The 17,158-nt window shown below is 54.2% G+C and overlaps 4 protein-coding genes across 4 annotated transcripts; 3 read left to right on the plus strand and 1 right to left on the minus strand.

Moving 5' to 3' along the window:
• Positions 1-775: 775 nt before the first annotated feature.
• On the minus strand, positions 776-2,686 carry GCG54_00002080 (uncharacterized protein; the record flags this gene model as incomplete). Its single annotated transcript, XM_045402179.1, has 3 exons — positions 776-1,364; positions 1,421-1,704; positions 1,754-2,686. 3 exons carry the CDS (start codon positions 2,684-2,686, stop codon positions 776-778), a joined length of 1,806 nt encoding a protein of 601 aa, XP_045264461.1.
• Positions 2,687-4,903: 2,217 nt separating this feature from the next.
• On the plus strand, positions 4,904-6,313 carry GCG54_00002081 (Peroxisomal biogenesis factor 2; the record flags this gene model as incomplete). Its single annotated transcript, XM_045402180.1, has 1 exon — positions 4,904-6,313. One exon carries the CDS (start codon positions 4,904-4,906, stop codon positions 6,311-6,313), a length of 1,410 nt encoding a protein of 469 aa, XP_045264462.1.
• Positions 6,314-7,046: 733 nt separating this feature from the next.
• On the plus strand, positions 7,047-9,053 carry GCG54_00002082 (uncharacterized protein; the record flags this gene model as incomplete). The annotated part of the gene is made up of 4 exons (XM_045402181.1): positions 7,047-7,430; positions 7,499-7,719; positions 7,778-8,431; positions 8,483-9,053. 4 exons carry the CDS (start codon positions 7,047-7,049, stop codon positions 9,051-9,053), a joined length of 1,830 nt encoding a protein of 609 aa, XP_045264463.1.
• A 6,300-nt stretch (positions 9,054-15,353) lies between these two features.
• On the plus strand, positions 15,354-16,162 carry GCG54_00002083 (Adenine phosphoribosyltransferase; the record flags this gene model as incomplete). Its single annotated transcript, XM_045402182.1, has 2 exons — positions 15,354-15,918; positions 16,017-16,162. 2 exons carry the CDS (start codon positions 15,354-15,356, stop codon positions 16,160-16,162), a joined length of 711 nt encoding a protein of 236 aa, XP_045264464.1.
• Between the last annotated feature and the right edge of the window lie 996 nt (positions 16,163-17,158).

Raw genomic sequence — 17,158 nt, forward strand, 5'->3', positions numbered from 1 at the left:
AACTCTGGCGCGTTGGGACACTCCCACAGTTAGGTTCCGGGTTGGCACAGGGCGCCCATCGCGGGGTAGTGGGGCGCTGAAGAAACGGTGCACTGTGCAAATGGAAACGGCAAGCAACCATCACTACACCTCAAAGGCAAAGGGAAAGAAGGCAATCTGAGGTGAGCCTGCGCGCTTCAACTTGCCTGTCTAGGTAAACAGGTAGAAACTTGGGTATCTACCTTAGAGGTACCAAAAGAAGGTTTCTTCGGCTGATATTGCATGGGATTTCCTGTCCTACCGTCACTGACTTCCAGAAGCAGCATTTCGAGCATGGGCCTAGCTGCTTGAGCATGGGCGGGAGGAAGCATGTGCCACTATTAAATTGCATCCATGCTCACCTATCTAATCAGGTACCTTGCTTTCAGCCCGCCGAGGCCAAACTAGTTTGCTCTTCAGCTGATATCCGGTCACACAGATACTCCCCTGTTGCAGATTCCCCGATATCGAATGTTTGTTGCGATATATAAAACATGCATTTCTCTAATGACTACCTATGAAAAGCAAACTCCCAATTGTTTTTGTTTCTGTGGTAAATATGGGCACGCCATAACTCCTCTTCCTGTCGGTTTTGAAATATCAGACTGTAGCAATCGCAAAAAGCTTGGATTGCTCAACCTCGACAACAACCGCTTTTCCCTTCATGAAACAAACATCCAACATGATGAATCGAAACAGACATAACACAACATGTGAAAACCTCCCCTTCTTTCATAGTCGTCAAACCGACCTTCTCTCAGACTTGAAATGTTCCTGTCAAGCCTGTACTCCAGTGAAGCATTTCGTCCGCTGTTCGTGGTTCGGAAAAAGCAAACATACTAGGCTCTTCCGCTTTCCCCGAGGATGTCATGTCGTTGATGAAGGCATCGAGACATGGGTCAAAGTGAGGGATCATGCTGCGGTGACCAGTGGCGTCCAGGTCTCTTAGCAAGTCATTCACCTCATTACCAATGTTCTTCGCAATAGGCCACATTTCTCCAGCAACCTTCAACACGCCCAACAGGAGGTCAAGCTTCTCTCGCAAGGCGGGTGACTGTACTGCACCGTACATCTTTGCGTCGAGGAGGGGCAGTGCAGCTCCTCGTAGTCCAATTATGCATGCCGGACTGTACTTGGCTGGAGGCAGCGAAAAGTTGAACAAGCCGATCGTTGAAAGTCCGGCTTGGAGCGCTGTCGAACACTCGAGCCACTGGTATGGTGCAGTGTGAGATCCTGGATTTCGAGACGGCGGTGTTTCGCGTGTCTTGAAGAGCGGGCCAAGACTCAGGAGATCTCGGATACCGAGATCCAAGGCTCCGATGGGCAGCTGCATTCTTATCCTCAAACTGGAAACGGCATGTCAGGAATCTGAGCCGGAAGCAAATAGAATTCAGCCACGTACCTGTGAGCGTAGGCCATTGCGTGAAAGAGAATCATGTCAACAGCACCGCCTGAATCGACCAACTGTTGCTTCCACTTGGGCAGACTGATCAGCCATCCAACCAGTCTGGAATCGGCTCTGTCAACGGAATTTGCCAATAGTTCACGAGGCAGCGTAGACATTGGGAGAATCAACTCCCCGCAAAGCCGGCAGAGGTCGATCAAATAAATCCACGATGAATAGCTTCTATCGTCCATGGGATCCCTAGCGTCGTACTGCGCCAGAGTGATAGGCTGTGGAATTTCCTTTGGGCAGTCAGCTTCCTGTTCCAAAGAAAGGTAATAATTCACTTACTCCTGACTGATACTCCCATTCTTCACAAGGCAACCCCGTGGTTGCCACGACTCCAAGGAGGGCGTAACTCGGCAAGTCCTCGCGCATCGCTCGCATGTTGCTATGGAAATATAGCGCCCAATATGTTCTGCGGAAGCTTTCGGCCATGAATGGATCTGGCTCGGCATCTGCAAATGCCCTCTCGTGCATTCCAAGGTCAAGTGCCATCTGGACCGCCGCATCCATCCAGCCGTTGCTCAAATCCACTCGGCCCTCTCCAAAGGCCGCCACGCTTAGGACGAGAAGACCTTGGGCCGTCCAAGGAGTCATTGGGAGCCCTCCACTGGCCAGACTGAATGCCTTCTCTCGCAATTCTTCCGAAGAGATGGCTCTGGAAAAGAGGGATCCGACGTAGGTGATGCAGCTGGCGAGGAAGTGGAACGACTGAGGGTCAGACCGGATATGGCTCAGGAGCTGGGTCTTGGGTAGAAGCCACGAGTGTGTGTCGTGGAAGTTGGTGAAGTAGAGGTCAAACAAGAATGAAGTTGGCGAGGCCGTCCTAGGGTCAGGGAATTGTGCCTTGTTGAGCGACCAACCTCCCGGTAGCCTGTCGACTACGTTGATGGGAAAGTCGAAGTTGGCCAGCTCTGGAGAGGGAAAGGATGTCGCGGTCTCCGATGGAGCTGAAGGGGGCCCGATGGGATCGTTGATAAGGCTTCGCTTCTTGGGATCTCGAATGCCTCTCCTGGACTTGGCATAGTAACACGTCTTTTCCTCTAAGCGGCATCGAAGACAAGCAGGCAAAGCTGAGTCGCACTTGAAATGCTTGGACCTGCATGGAACACAGGCCAATGATGCTCGAATGGTCGCCTTGGACCTCGTAGCGCCGGCACGCGGTTGGTAATCCGTCATGCCACTGGCTGACCCCGGGCTGGATGTCGTCTCCGATTCCATCTTGTGTACCGCGAGTCTGTCCACAGCTGGTTCTCCTTGGGTAGGATCAAAGAAAGAAGAAGTTGATTGTTCCGATGGCCTCGTGATGATCTGGAGTCTGGAGTCGAGCGGCGAGGGTTGGCGTTGTTTATGTAACTCGTATGATGATGAAGACGACGGCAGGTGCGTCGTGGAGCACTCTCAACCCTGGCTTACTCGGCCGGATGCCTCAATGTTACGTTTTCCCATTAAACGGTTCTGGTAGGTAAGCAATGCAGTGACGCAAGAGCAAAACGGGTAAAGGTGTGAGTGCCTGAGTAAAGTCGGTATGAGCAGCACCGACTGCTGCGGGAGGCCCATGTCCGCCGCCACTCCGCATCTGTTGAGAGCCTGGTCAGGCATTGTTCCCTTGCCTGGATGGGGTTTGAAGGACGAAATGGCGTGGATATGAGTCTTTGAGCCATAGAGTGAAAAATAGAAGCAGCTTGGTAAGCTTCTGTCGAGGGTCCGTATTGGGGCTGGGTTACGTCGAGGCTGGTCCAACAACACCACCACGCTCCGGCTGATTGGACAAATAACGTTAGGATGTACACCTGGTTGAAACGGGTCTTAGTTAACCTGCACGTGTAGCACTTGCTAATCAGCCTGCTGCACGTTGCCTAGGCTGAGCCTTCCCGCTTTTCCCGTCAGCCCTAAGAGCTGGCTCAAAGTCATGTCTAGCCGACCATTGGATTCCGATTCATTCTCCGAGACGCTGAAGCGCGCGAAACTTCTATGACATCTGAAGCTCACGATATTGTGTACAAGAAGGATGGGCTTGAGACGGCCAACAACCGTTTGATATATGATGGATGTAGAAACGGGGAAATTTGCGTGATAGCAGGGAGAACCCAACTTTGGGACGGACTTCCCGTGCTGTCAGCTGGCGAAGGCGCCTGGCAGAGCTCCGAACCTCCTCGGGGGCTGTATTCAGAGCATTCCTTGCTGCCAGGCTTGCTCGCTAACGATCCAAACTGTGACTGAGTAACGTTACCACATCGTGAGAATTCCATGAAGCAAACATGCGCCACGATTCAGCCAGGGTATCGCTTAAGTCCGACAGGTAGATCAACCATCATGCTCAAGAAGCGGGATAATGAAGATTCCAGAGAAAAGGGCGGAGACCAGAGAACGCCACGCTTTCTGCACCGGAAGGCAGGTCGTACGAGCCGGCACAGCCATAACAGCTCTTTTGCAAAGCCATCCCGACTTTTGGGACCGGGGGAAGGGGTTTCGACATAAGCTTGACTTAGATTCTCATCTTGATGACCGGGCAATGGCCAATCAGGGGGACGAGTAGATGTGATCTGGGCTGCGGTCAGTTCTTAAAGTCAGCAACGTATTGGTTGTTGCGTAAAGGTTGCTTCCTGTCTGGGTGTAGCTGCAGGTTCTGGCATGCCGGTAGGTCAAGGTAGCGAATCGTCGTTCGAGTATCGCTTGGAGTGCATAGGCCCGACAAGCAGCGGTGACGATAGAGACAAGAAGAAGGGAACCAGCATCAGAATGGGGACTGGCGCGTGCGGCCATATCCGAAGCAGGGAACATAGAGGGCGCTGGAGGTCGCGTTGAGTTCGTCTCAAGCAATCAATGTCGACGCTTCCCGCCGGGATGAGGCCGGGACCTCGCTTGTCGACGTGACACACAATCTGAGGTAAGCTGGTTCACCCGCAGTATTGATGCAGAGGTGCAATGCATGACAGATATGGTTTGTAAGATGGTCGCCGACGTCCCCAAAAGTAGTTTTGACGCCGTACCTATGATGTGGTAATAAGGTCGGGCAAGCCACAGCAGGGGACCTGCAGGGGCGGACGGAGGTTTAGTAGGTATTCAGACTCGAACATCGGGGTCTTTGATAACGGACAGTCAGTGGAGAGCCGATAGAGGCATTCGTACCCGGCGCAACGTGGAGATCTTTGCAGGGAGCAGTGGAGGTGCAGAGGGTGGCCCGGGCGCCCCGGTACGTCAGATGCTCCGCCGGCCGACATTTCGGTCCAGGCCACCGCCTGTCCCCCAGCATTCTTGCCCGCGGCAGTGGACTGGCCTGCTACGAATCGCTCGCTGGAACGGCGGACCTCGGCTCATTTTCCGACACCCATCCAACTTCCCATCCCCCCCGTCGCCTTCGACAACCTGGGCAAGAGGTGTGATGCTCAGCAAGTTGCATCTCGCCTGCACATTCCACCGCCCAATGCCGCCCAGATGACATCGACCAACTTTGCGCAAGCGCAGCAGCGCCTGGCAGCCCGACGACAAGCCCGCGAAGCAGAGAACGCCGCCCGAATCGCCGCGCAACACGAATCATCACGAGCACGCGCCCAGATTGACCGGCTGCCCTTCCCCTTTAGTCGACTCGGATCAGCATGGGACGCCATCTCCTCCCAGGACGGCACGCGTCCGGCATTCAGAGTCGGACAGGTTGACGCCGAATTATTAGACGACGAGTTGCTGGAGCTCCTGCGCGGTCAGGTTGGTGATGCGCTCAAATACTTTGCCGGCGGCCACCTGAAAGACGACTGGTCAGCTGAGATTCTCTTGGCACTGCGCGCGGTGCTGTTCAAGCTCACCGTGTGGGATCACGATGCGACCTATGGTGCAGCGTTGCAGAACCTGAAATACACTGACGCGCGCAAGGACGGCTCTGTTTTGGTGGCGCCTTCTAGATGGCAAAAGTCTCTCTACGGACTGGCTACGGTCTTTGGAAGATACGGCTGGGACAAGTGGGAGAACTGGTTGCTGGAGCATGACGAAGGATATGGCGATCCCAACCCACGCTTACAGCGACTATCGCGCATCACGTCGAGAATCACCACCCTGCACGCGGGAGCAGCGTTCGTCTCCTTCCTGGTCTTTCTCCTGCAGGGAAGATATCGCACCCTATTGGACAGAGTACTACGTATGCGCCTCGCTCCACCAACAAGCCAGGTGAGCCGTGAGGTGTCTTTCGAATACCTCAATCGGCAACTCGTCTGGCACGCCTTCACCGAGTTTCTTTTGTTTGTTCTCCCACTTATCGGCATCAACCGGTGGAGGAGATGGATATCACGAACGTGGCGCAAGACAAAGTCAATCATGACGACAAGCGGAGACGAAGACAAATCGGCCAACGGAGAGTATGGCTTCCTGCCGGAGCGCACCTGCGCCATCTGCTACCAGGACCAGAACGCCCTGGCAACTACGGAGACCGAGATCATGGCGGCTGCAGCCTCGAGCGGTGTCATTGGATCGGCCCAAACAGATATCACGAACCCATACGAGACTATCCCTTGCGGTTGCATATACTGCTTCGTCTGTCTCGCGACCCGGCTGGAGCGAGAAGAGGGCGAGGGTTGGACTTGTCTCAGGTGTGGTGAGCTGGTCAAAGAGTGCAAACCCTGGAGTGGTGATGTTTTGGAGCCACCAAAGAAATCGCCGACGTCCAAGGTTGTGGCCTTTTCGGAAGACTTGAAGGATGCGGAAGTTGAGGCCGAGAATGAGGGTGAAGAGGAGGACGACGAACGCCACGAGGTTGACTTTGTGGACGTGCCGAAAGAGAAACAATATTCTACGGATTCAGAGGAGACTGAGGACTCAGAGGGATTCGAGGAGACCATGGACAATGACGAGGAGTAAGAGGCATTCTGTACTACAACAACAACATCATGATGTTCGGCCTGTTTGATGGACTCCTGCAGTCACATCTAAATTACCAGCTAGATCTGCGCGCCGTAGGTAAACCGGCACTTGTTTTCACAGAGGGGAGTTGAGGCGATTGTAAGAAGTATGCACATTTACGATAATATCTGGGAATACAAAGACGGCGACGGTATTCAACCCTTCAATCTCCAATCTCATTTCGTGTGCTCATCTACCAAACATCATGCGGCCCCCGGCCGGCGGTCGGAGGACTGTGAACTCAGCATGAGGTCTCCACAGGCCAACACATTCGAAGCTCCGCCCAAACAGCGCTAGCGCCCGGTATGCCAGGGGGCTTGATCCGCCGTGTCCGCCAGAAAACCAGGGACTGTCCCAGGTACACGGGCGCCCTAGCGTCATAAGCCACTGAAATTCCAATTTACACTGGACGAAGTCTGGGATTCCTTTCCTCACACCACAAGCTACTACTGTACGACATCGAGCAAACATTCCTGCCAGACCCGCGTCATCCTGGATATAAGCAAGATCACGGCAAGGCAGCATTCACTCTCGCGGGGTAATACTTCCTAGACTTCAAACTCGAGCGCGTATCCCAAGCATATCAAATTCAACCAACAACTGTCGAGAGAACTCGCCTGCCACGAGTGGAAAGTAAACAAACCACACCCAATGTCGCGAAGATAGACGATACCCTCCAAACTGCGAAGCGATGCCGAGCTTCTTCCAATTCACGCAAGGCAACGAGTCCCGAACCCGGTTCACGAGCGACTCGTCTCCTCTGCTAGGTCGCTTTCGCGCCGTACCCCAAGACTCCGATGTCAGCGGTCGCCGTCGTCGGTCCAGCACCCTCGGTCTCTTCTCCAACAATCGTGGCAGTGTGCACGTCGGTTACGGCGCGCTTCTCTCTGCAGCTGGTCTCGATAACCACGATAACGGTGCTGATAGAGTCGACTTGGAGGATCTGAGCTTATGGCAGCGGACCTGGCGCGGGATTGTCGATGTTTGGGTCGAGCCAAAGCAGAGTGCCGTCAAGAAGGTGGTTGACGTTTGGTGGAGTCGGTATGGATGTCTGGTGTTGATGCCCGCTGCTCTGGTATGTCACCAACAATGAATAGGCCCTTGTTTGATTGAAAAAGAAGTACCAACGCTGATAAAACACAGGCCATTGCGTGGTGTGCGCTGCCGTTTCCGCAATATCAGTTTCCTGACGAAGATGACGACCGTAGTGAGCCCGGGTCTGGCTCGGGGCGCAAGGTACCTGGCCACGGAGAAGCACGAGTGCAGATTAGTTTCTGGTTCTTCCTATTTGTCTACTATGGCTTCTACAACATTACCGCCCTGATTTGGATCACCAAGGTCTTCAATCTTTACAGCCTGAACTGGTATGGCAGCCCCTTCTAAGTGTTTGGAGGAAGTCTCCACTGACTTACACGCTCACAGGTGGCCGCAATCCCTCGGCTTCCCGGTCACCATGTCTCTGATTGCCATTGTCTCAATAGCAGTGCCCATCCCGCTTTATCTTACCCCAGAAACACGATTCCTTACTCAACATAACACAGCTTGGATCTCCTGGACATTTATCGTCATGGCTATGCCGGTAGCTATAGCGTTCTGCATTCTCCTTACCTCAGAACGTCACCTGAAATTACGCCACTCGCTATCTGAGACGCAGCGGATCTTCACAACGTCTTGGTGGACTGGTGAGGCTGAAGGAAGTATCCCTCGGCGAGATAACCGTCGCCGGCCAAACCTCAGCCACGACTCGTTCGACCCGGACGCGGCGTTGCAGGTCGGCTCAGGGCAGCCCAGACACTTGACCAGCGTGAGGATACGCCGCAGATGGCTGCCAGCCAGCTTCGTACGTTTTATCTGGTTCTGTCTGGCCTTGTTTGTCGGCCTCATGGCGTATGTGATAGGAGAAGCGTACGCAGAGATCTACTTACGGACGTTACCCCACAATAATTTGGAAACAATCGTCTACGTCTACAGCTGGATCATCACGGTCCATCTGCTCGACGCCTTGACAGGTTGGCTGCTAGGTATTCGCGAGGGTGAACGTGTTGGGAGCTACCCTCTCAGCTGGGTGTTCAAGCTGTAAGCGAACCCCTTTTCCATGTTACAGACGGCACATCTAACCAAACATAGATACTTCATGCTCACCTACCAAACCTACGTTCGCGCGCTATACGCCCGCCTTCGCTCCCCAGAGCAATTCGTGTATCTTCAGATACTTTCCAGCAGCACCCTCATCATCCTCACCCCTTTGACGATGTCGCGCCTCTACCACCGCATTACCGTCACCCTTAACCTGACAGACCAGTCCTACGCGTCATATCAAAAGGTCTGCACCCGCAACGTTTTTATCCGCTTCCTCGCAGAGAACGTGTCCATGGCGGCCTTCCTCGGCAGCGTCCTGGTTCTACACTTTGGACCCAACAAAGACGTCTACCCCTACTTCGCATTCGACATGAAGGAGGTTGGCGACGATTACGACTTCAACCTGACCTTCTGGGCCTCCTCGGTCACATGGGGCTGCGAGCTCGTGGCATCCGTCTGCGTCCGCCTGCTCATCCGCTACATTTTTGGGGTCGACGTCGGTATGGAGGGAAAGCTTGACCTCGCCGTCTGGCCTGAGCTGCTACCGACGAGTGTGGCTGTCATGTTTCATGTGCTTCAAAACATGTTTTTCTCAATCATCCGACTGCAATTCCCCTGACGACACCTTCATGATAACACTGCTTTACACCCCCCTTGCGACGTCTTTATGCCCGATGCTGCGGTTTCGTCGTCTCTTTTCATTAGGAGTTGAATGGTATCGGCATTGGTTCTAGCCACACCTGACGTATGGTCTTTTTGGATGATTGTTTTTCACCATTCTCCATACTTCTGTCCTCAAAGATGGGAGGAATCGTGAGTTGCATAAATCGCGTTGTTTCTTCACGACTCTCGCTGCGTTCTTGGTTTGGTTCTACGCGCATGCCCTAACGGCGACCGTTGCGGAAGACAAAACGAGAAAGATACCCCCTCCCCTTTTTTAATGTCTCTCACGACCATTAGATGTTAGATACCACAGTTTCAGAGCATGACCGCGGCGTTTTCGTTCCTTTTCACTAGACAGAAAGAAGATCGATGAGTAATAGAAGTAATGAGACGAGGATTACGAGATGCAACATGATGACACTCCTCCGATAGTGAAAGGGTCCCTTGGCGCGCGAATGCACATCATATCATCTGCAGCAAGCGCGATAGGGAATGACGGCCCAAGAAGACCTTTGCATTGCTTGGTTGTGTCACTCACTCACACGCACATACACAGCGAACCGGCGAGAGAAGAAGAGGGTGTCTAGATTTTTTTAGGCTCCCCGTTTGGCTGATTGCGGCCACCTGCATGACGCTGTCCTACCCACCCCCCGGCCCAACGAGCGACGACAGCCTCCGGGACAGACGCGGCGAGGCTGTCCACTGACAGCTCGGTCAAGCTCCTGTGCGGCTCGGGTTACCGAATGAGAGCGTCGCCGGCTCGCTGGGACGGTGTTGTCATGTTTGCAGATGTAGAGAGCACAGAAACTAGATTACCCCCCAGCGCTGAGCGGTTAGCGACAGACAGACAGACGGCCGAGTTGACATGATCGTGTCGTTGATAAGCCCTCAGCAGGCAGAAGCGCCCTCTGTCCAGTGTAACTACCTTAGTCAAGCACGTCGGGGATCACCTCTGAGTCGCAGTGAGCTAGAGTGCCTCCTAGGAAGGGACGGGCCATCAATTGCCAACTGGCACGAGTAAGGTCTGGCTTTCGTCCTCTCTCTCTGGTAGCAGTGGCGCGTCGTTTTCGAAGCTTGAGCAACGTCAGCATATAGTTACCCACATTTGCCTATCGAATAACAGCATGCCTTTCCCCCAAAAGTCGTGCTCCTGCCCAGCCAATGGTGCCGAGGCCGGGTGGGAGGAGGCGGTGAAGAAGGAACGCGGTTTGCGCGCACTACGGTACGGGACCTACAGACTACGGCGTCTGTAGGTCATCCAAACTGACTCATTTACGGCGACTTGCGTGCTAGCGGCGCCGGAGGCACGGCATCTTCTTCTTTCTGAGGCATGCTGACTTGTATTAAACACCTTCTACCTGCGGAACATTTACCAAGGTCATAACGGAAAGCCCCGGTTGCGCAAGTTGTAATGCCGAACGGGGACCGCCTCGACCTTGTATCGGAACGTCGTGAAAAAAAAAAAAAAGCCGCTAATGCAACAGATCTTGATGTAGCTGCTGGTTCCTCCAGGCATGTGAGTGAGTCGGGGTCTCTCGTCCATGGAGGCTGCCCGGCGTGTGGGCGATTGCAGGGGTGCCGGGCGAGCAGGAAACAAACGTATTGAAGGTTTGGCTCGGTCCCAGAGATGTCGTGCTGTAGCAAGGTAGTTTTCCTGATGACTGCCGGCTGACCGAGCAGAGCCTTTTGTTTCATTGGGAAAGGTAATCGTACGGACATTTCGCAGTCTGTTTTATGTCTAGGATTCTGGAGCTGGCGGTTGAGTTCTGGAGCCCCTGAGAACAGAAGGTTGCATGTCGAAGGACGGCAGGGTTACGACGGTTAGCATCTCCGTCCGAGCCGCCCGGGCATACACACAGTGACAGGCAGATGAGGACTTGTAACACAGTACCTAGCTCCGTACGGGACGCCTCAAATGCGACCGACTGGTGGAGATGCCGCGTCTCGTCCACAGCTTGAACGGGCCCAGTGGTGAATTCGATGACAAAGAGGTGATGCCCTCAGCCACTCAGCGCAGTGGCCAAGGGTAGCACTGCTTCAAAGTGAGTCTGGCGGAATGGCTTCCGGGCCGCCAGCGGATGGCCGTGAAAGCAAGGCGTGCATATGTAGATAGCAAGGTATTGCGGTTGTATAAGACCTTGCTTACTTGCTTGAATCACCACTGCCGAGCGCCATTATCAGAATTGAATGCCTGTGGCGGAACAATGTCCGGACGGACGGCGTATCTGATGCGTTGGAGCGGTTTTGACGTGAACGAGGTTCGTTGCAGAGTAACTCGCTGCGTGGCTGTGACGGACGGGGCGGCTGTTGCGATCCAGACCGGATCGACCATGCACACTGTTCACAAGCTTTTCCAAGCTTGATCCGGGAAGATGGATGAGTGTCTGGCAAAAGGCTGACAGAACGTGGCCTAAACCCTACGTTGCCAGTCGGAGACCCATACGTCGTCAGCTAGAAATAGACACCTTCAGGTAAGGCGGTTCCAGGTCCAGTGGCAGTTCCGGGATGGTGCTTGGAAATGATCGGATAAAATGGACGCAGAGGATTCGGATGGAACTTGAAATATGGGGGCACCGAAGAGATGCCGTTGCAGCTTGCCCGTCTTGGGGGATCCGTATTGTCTGAAGACCCAGGCACCTTGGCTGAGATATCGGTTCACCAGGGCCTCTTTGTGAGCTGAGTGCTTGGTTGGGTAGTTCATCAACTGAAATGTGGTGTGGTGGTGGGATGAGTACTTTGTGATTGATACCGTTGAGAAGTGACTGATGAGCAGCGTAGGCACCGGCGGGTGAAGGAGGACATCCCGTCGGACATGGGTCCGTTCGTGTCGAGGCGCGGGGGTNGAAGGAGGACATCCCGTCGGACATGGGTCCGTTCGTGTCGAGGCGCGGGGGTTGCGAGGCCGTTCATGACCGGTATTGACTTCTGATTCGACAAACGCCCTGGTCGTGACTCAATGCGAAGTGATGGCAGGATGATGCGATGGTGGTTCGCCCATTGCTCTAGACTTTGATGGTCCAAGGAGTATGGACAGGGAGGATGAGACGTTTCGACGGGATGAGTGGGGCGTAATATGATTATTGATCGAATACCACGGTAAAGGTCAGATAACGTATGGAAAAGGACCCCTAAACATCAAAGCTGACGATGCAGACCAGGCCTGGAATGCGTAGTGGCAGGCAGAGATCCGTAAGTAGGGCGTGTGTAAGGACCCTGGCTGATACAGCGCTGTTGAGTGTATCCGTAGACTCGTCTTGCAAGGCAAGCTGCCCAGCTGAAGCACGTTTGTATGTGCTACCGGGGCTTTTGTTGCTAAAGTGGGTTTTTGAGTTCCGGTTTGATACTGAGTTTGAGCTTTGCTGGATATGGACATGCTGGTCCGATAAAGCAATAGTGGCAGGCCATAGAGCCATGTATTGAGCAGCTTGACAGAACGCAGCATCCTCAGAAAATGATAGGCTCGTTGTGGAAGTTGTGGTTGAGCAATGGTATCTTGGGCTGGCCGCCGCCCAGAGCGAGCGAGCAGGTCCAGGGGTCATGGCCAAGACGTAGGGTCCCGGTCTGCTTCGCTGTCCCCGTAAAAGGCCCCGAAAGGACAGGGAGGTGCATGGGCTGAATGCATCTAGAAGCAAAACAGGAACGAGCGGCGTTCTAGAGAGGTGCGGAGAGGAGGGACAGTGGCATGTAGGACGATGTGTTAATGGTCTGAATGGCACGCACGAAGCGGTCCCATCGAGTTTTCCGGTTGGTCGAAGGACCTTACTCTGGGATTTTTGGGTAAGAGAAACGGAGGGCGGTTGCAAAGACTTAGACCGCCGCAAGATGGCTCGCAGTGCGGTGCAATGCAGTTGACGTTGATCTCGCCGTCGTCATAAGCGCCGCTTCCTGCCTGCTTCCATCCCTTCCCTTCCTCTCCACTGCCATTATCCATTATCAGTACGATGCCCTGCGTTCAACATCCAACAAGTGTCTTCCAGAAGTACCGGTCCTGCCCTATCGTCTCCTGTCTCTCTCGTCCCCTCTGTTTCACTCTTCTCCACTGCACATGCGCCTCACGTCTTCCGGCTTCTCCTGTGTCGTCAGTCAACCTCGTCCATATAGTATTGTGATAATGGATGCCTCTTTCACAACCTTGTTGAGCGACTCACCACGGACCATGAGCAACTTCAGACGTTTGAAACGAGCCGAATGTTTTCCGCATGGTCGGGATGCTACAATCCCCACATGTTGAGGGGGACGTGTGGTCTGTAGCATCTGCCCTTTGAACTTCAGTTGACGGCAACACAACACAGTGACACAGTAACACAGGCAATTGGCTTCAACGTCAGCGTCAACAATGTCATCCCAAAACCAAGCAACCTACCGACCGCCATTAAGATGACCGTGACCGCACGGCACAATGGATCCCCAGCCGAGCCGAGCCCATCAACAACCTTATTCGAGCAGCATGCGTTACCTACCTTATCCGTACGGAAGATGAGGTCGTGGAATGGCGTGGCATCGTTGTACCACCTACATGCGCATGCAGGAAGCTGCACTGCATCAGCCATCGCTGCATTCCCATTCATCAGTTCTAGACAGGACAGGGAAACGGCAAGGTCCCCGGCCCAATCCAGTCCAGTACGGATACAGCGTTGGTGCCCCGGGGCCACAGCGGCGTCGGGCTCATGCTCATGTTCATGCTGGTGCTGAGCTGCCTGATGTGCGTGAGACAGAAACACAGCAGCTTGCACCCCGGTCTGTGTCTCTCGGAGATGGTGGCACAGTGGGGTAGTGCCTCTTTGCTCCCTGGTGCAGTCCGTTCGCCAATGGAGGGGTCAATGTCGCGTTGGAGGGGCAGAGAGGCAGAGAGAGAGATACAAGCAAGCCGTGCCTTGCCATGCTACCTATGCCATGCTGTGCCATGCCGTCCCACCTGCGCCAGAGCTGGCTTACCATTTGCTATTACAGGCAGATACCCATATCGTGCGAGGCGAGTTTCGACGGCGCGGAGGTAGAGGAGCGGAACATGCGAGGGCCGCCGTTGTTGCCCGTCACTGGTGGCTCGGCGGCCTTCTGATCGGAGAAATGTGATGCTTGAGCACGTTTTGTTTCCTAGGTACGGATAGGTCGTTATCGCCCAACATCGGCAAGATACAGGAGGTATCCGAGAGAATATCCGAGAGAAGGATGGCTGGGCCCGTTGCAGGGAAGAGACAGCAGAAGAAACAAAATGACCGCTGGCCTTATCTACCTTGGGAATAATGGTCCGCGAAGTGAGCTTTTCCCTATCTTGCAACAAACAATGAGGCAGGCCTTGCTTGGAACCGTCCCTTCGTCTCTGTCATCGGCAGCGCCAATGCCAATGCCCAGGTCCCGTCGTGGCTGGCTCTTTTGCCCACTTTGAACCACACGTACCGCCGTAGTGACACCCTACCCGTATCACAACTCTCCACTCCTCTAATCGATGGCGCGCGTTCACTCTCACCAATTTTTTTTTTTTTTTTCTGTCTCCCTCGTCTCGTCTACCCGTCCGTCCCTTCATGATCCTGGACAACCACCACCCGGAACGCCCCTTCTGCGCGCCATCTGCCAGCCTGCTTTCGTGCTTCTCCTTCGTCTTTTCCTACACGACAGTACCGACCTACAACTAAGGTACTCTTCCTTGCCTTGTCTCACCCTCCACCCTCCTCCCCTAATCCCGGCGAGCCGAGCTGGACTAGCCTCCGATTTTCAAGTCCACAGTCTGATGAGTCTTTTCTCACACACCTCAATTCTAACCGCACACACACCTTTCTGGTTCGGTCAACAAGGCCTGTCCCACGCAACGGCACCTCAGCAAGGTACCTACCTACTAGGTAAGGTAGGTAAGTAGGTAGGTAGGTAGGCAGGCAGCGCAAGGCAATGAATGCGCAGGTAGGTACCTATCGAGGTACCTGACCTACCTATTGACTTTGGTGCAAGTACTCGGTAGCTGTAGCACATACAATACAAACCTCCCGTACCTCGACTTTCCTGGTTGTGTCCTAAACACCTGGTCCATCCGCACTTGGGTTGCCAACCTTGGCCTTGGCCGTAGCTCTACTACCTGCAGTGCCTGTTCTACCTGCCCGCCAGTTGTCGCGTCCCACACCCCTCCTTTCACTCACTCCGGGATCCGACCCCAAAATTTTCTCTCTGCCAACCTAGATACTGTCTGTACCTGCACATATCATTACCAGCCCGCCCGGAGACCTACCTTTATCTTTCTCCTCCTCTCCTCTCTTCTCTCTTCATCATGTCCTCTGAACAGATTCCTCTGTCTAACGACGCCTCGCCGGCACCAATTAACCCTCTGGCCGCCCATCCCGTCCGAGGAACCGCCGACGTGCCCGCCTCAAACACAAACGCCTCTCAAGATGCCCAGGGACGACAGCCCTCCTCCGCCGCCGCCGCCTCCCCCGAACTCGCCGGTGGGAAGGTAAAGCTCCAGAGCGCCCTGCGTCACTTCGCCGACTTCCCCATCAAGGGCATCGATTTCGTCGACATCATGCCCCTCTTCCTCGACCCCTCCGTCCACGAGACCCTCGGCTCCGTTCTCGAGCTCCAGGTCAAGGAGGCCTTCGGCCAGCAGATTCCCGACGTTGTTGTCGGCCTCGATGCCCGCGGCTTCCTCTTCGGACCCGGCCTGGCCCTCCGTCTCGGCACCGGTTTCGCCCCGGTGCGCAAGCAGGGCAAGCTGCCCGGCCCGTGCGTCACCGCCGAGTACCAGAAGGAGTACGGCTCCGATTTCTTCCAGATGCAGCAGGATGCCATCAAGCCGGGCCAGAAGGTCCTGGTTGTCGACGACATCATCGCGACTGGTGAGTTTTACGACATGCGGCGGGCGGCAGAATTGCCCCGCCATGATTTCTGCCCCTCCATCGATTTCGCAAGTGGCCCCACTAACACCACCCACCAGGCGGCTCCGCAAAGGCGGCGGCAGACCTCGTCAAGCAGCTCGGCGGCGAGATCGTTGGCTACCTCTTCATCCTGGAAATCCCCGGTCTCAACGGACGCGAGAAGCTCGGCGACACCAAGACCGTCATCCTCCTTGAGGACGCATGATCGAATCACCCTCGATCTTCGAGCCCCCGGCATCGGCCCCGATATAAGTCCCCATCGACCGACCTATCTCCCGAGGCCCGGCGGCCGACAACGTCTCACATCTCAGTTCTGGCATGCAACATGAGAGAAAAGCCCATCAACGTACATAATCACCCATTTTGGAACAACTTTCTTGTCGGCACCAAATGAGGGGCCTCAATCTGCCGAGACACGATTCTTCCCCAACACCCTCGCATGAGAGACTTGACTTCTTTTTCGGCTCCTTTCCACAAGGAGAACAATGCGCGACAGCACACATCGCGCTGGCGTTTAGGAACACTTTAAAAAAAAGTCGAAAGGCACACTGATTGAAGAGACGCCATTCATAGAGATGATGATATATATCAAAGATATCGGCTCACATTCCGAGCCGATATGCGTAATCTGGGTTCCTAACAACTCAAAACGCGTTGAAAACAAAATACCAATTTCAGCATGAGAGAAAATCTACCCAGGCGTTTCGTCACTGTGAGCCGTGACTCCCAACGGCCATCCCACGCTGCATGTCTAAGACACGCCGAAGTGTGGGGGCTGGCTATCGCATGTGAATGGAAGTCACCGACTTTCATCGGCTCGCACCAACCAAGCGATGGTGCAAGATCTTGCGCAGCGATCCAAGTGTGAAGCAAAACTACACCATCAGACGCAATACTGCAAACCTTGTGTTGTGAATATGGTTTTCCGCAACTAATCATAGGCTGTTTTTGATGTGAGTTCTAAAGGACGATACTTTCCTTTGGCTCTCTTGAATATAGGTTGTCTTCGATCATCATCGGTTCGTTCTCGCTATGCGCCATGTACAATGGTAGAAACTGCTTAGACACCGCCAATATCTTGAGGATCTCTGATCGAATATCTTCTAAAGCTGTTCCGATGGCTCAGTCCTCGAGACACATTCTCGGGACCGCTTGATCCCTTGTTCGAGTTAAGGGGTTCTGTAGGACTACTCATCTGTGA

Source organism: Colletotrichum gloeosporioides (genome assembly GCF_011800055.1).
Source record: "Colletotrichum gloeosporioides strain Lc1 chromosome Unknown consensus_45, whole genome shotgun sequence".
Lineage (NCBI taxonomy): Eukaryota > Fungi > Ascomycota > Sordariomycetes > Glomerellales > Glomerellaceae > Colletotrichum > Colletotrichum gloeosporioides.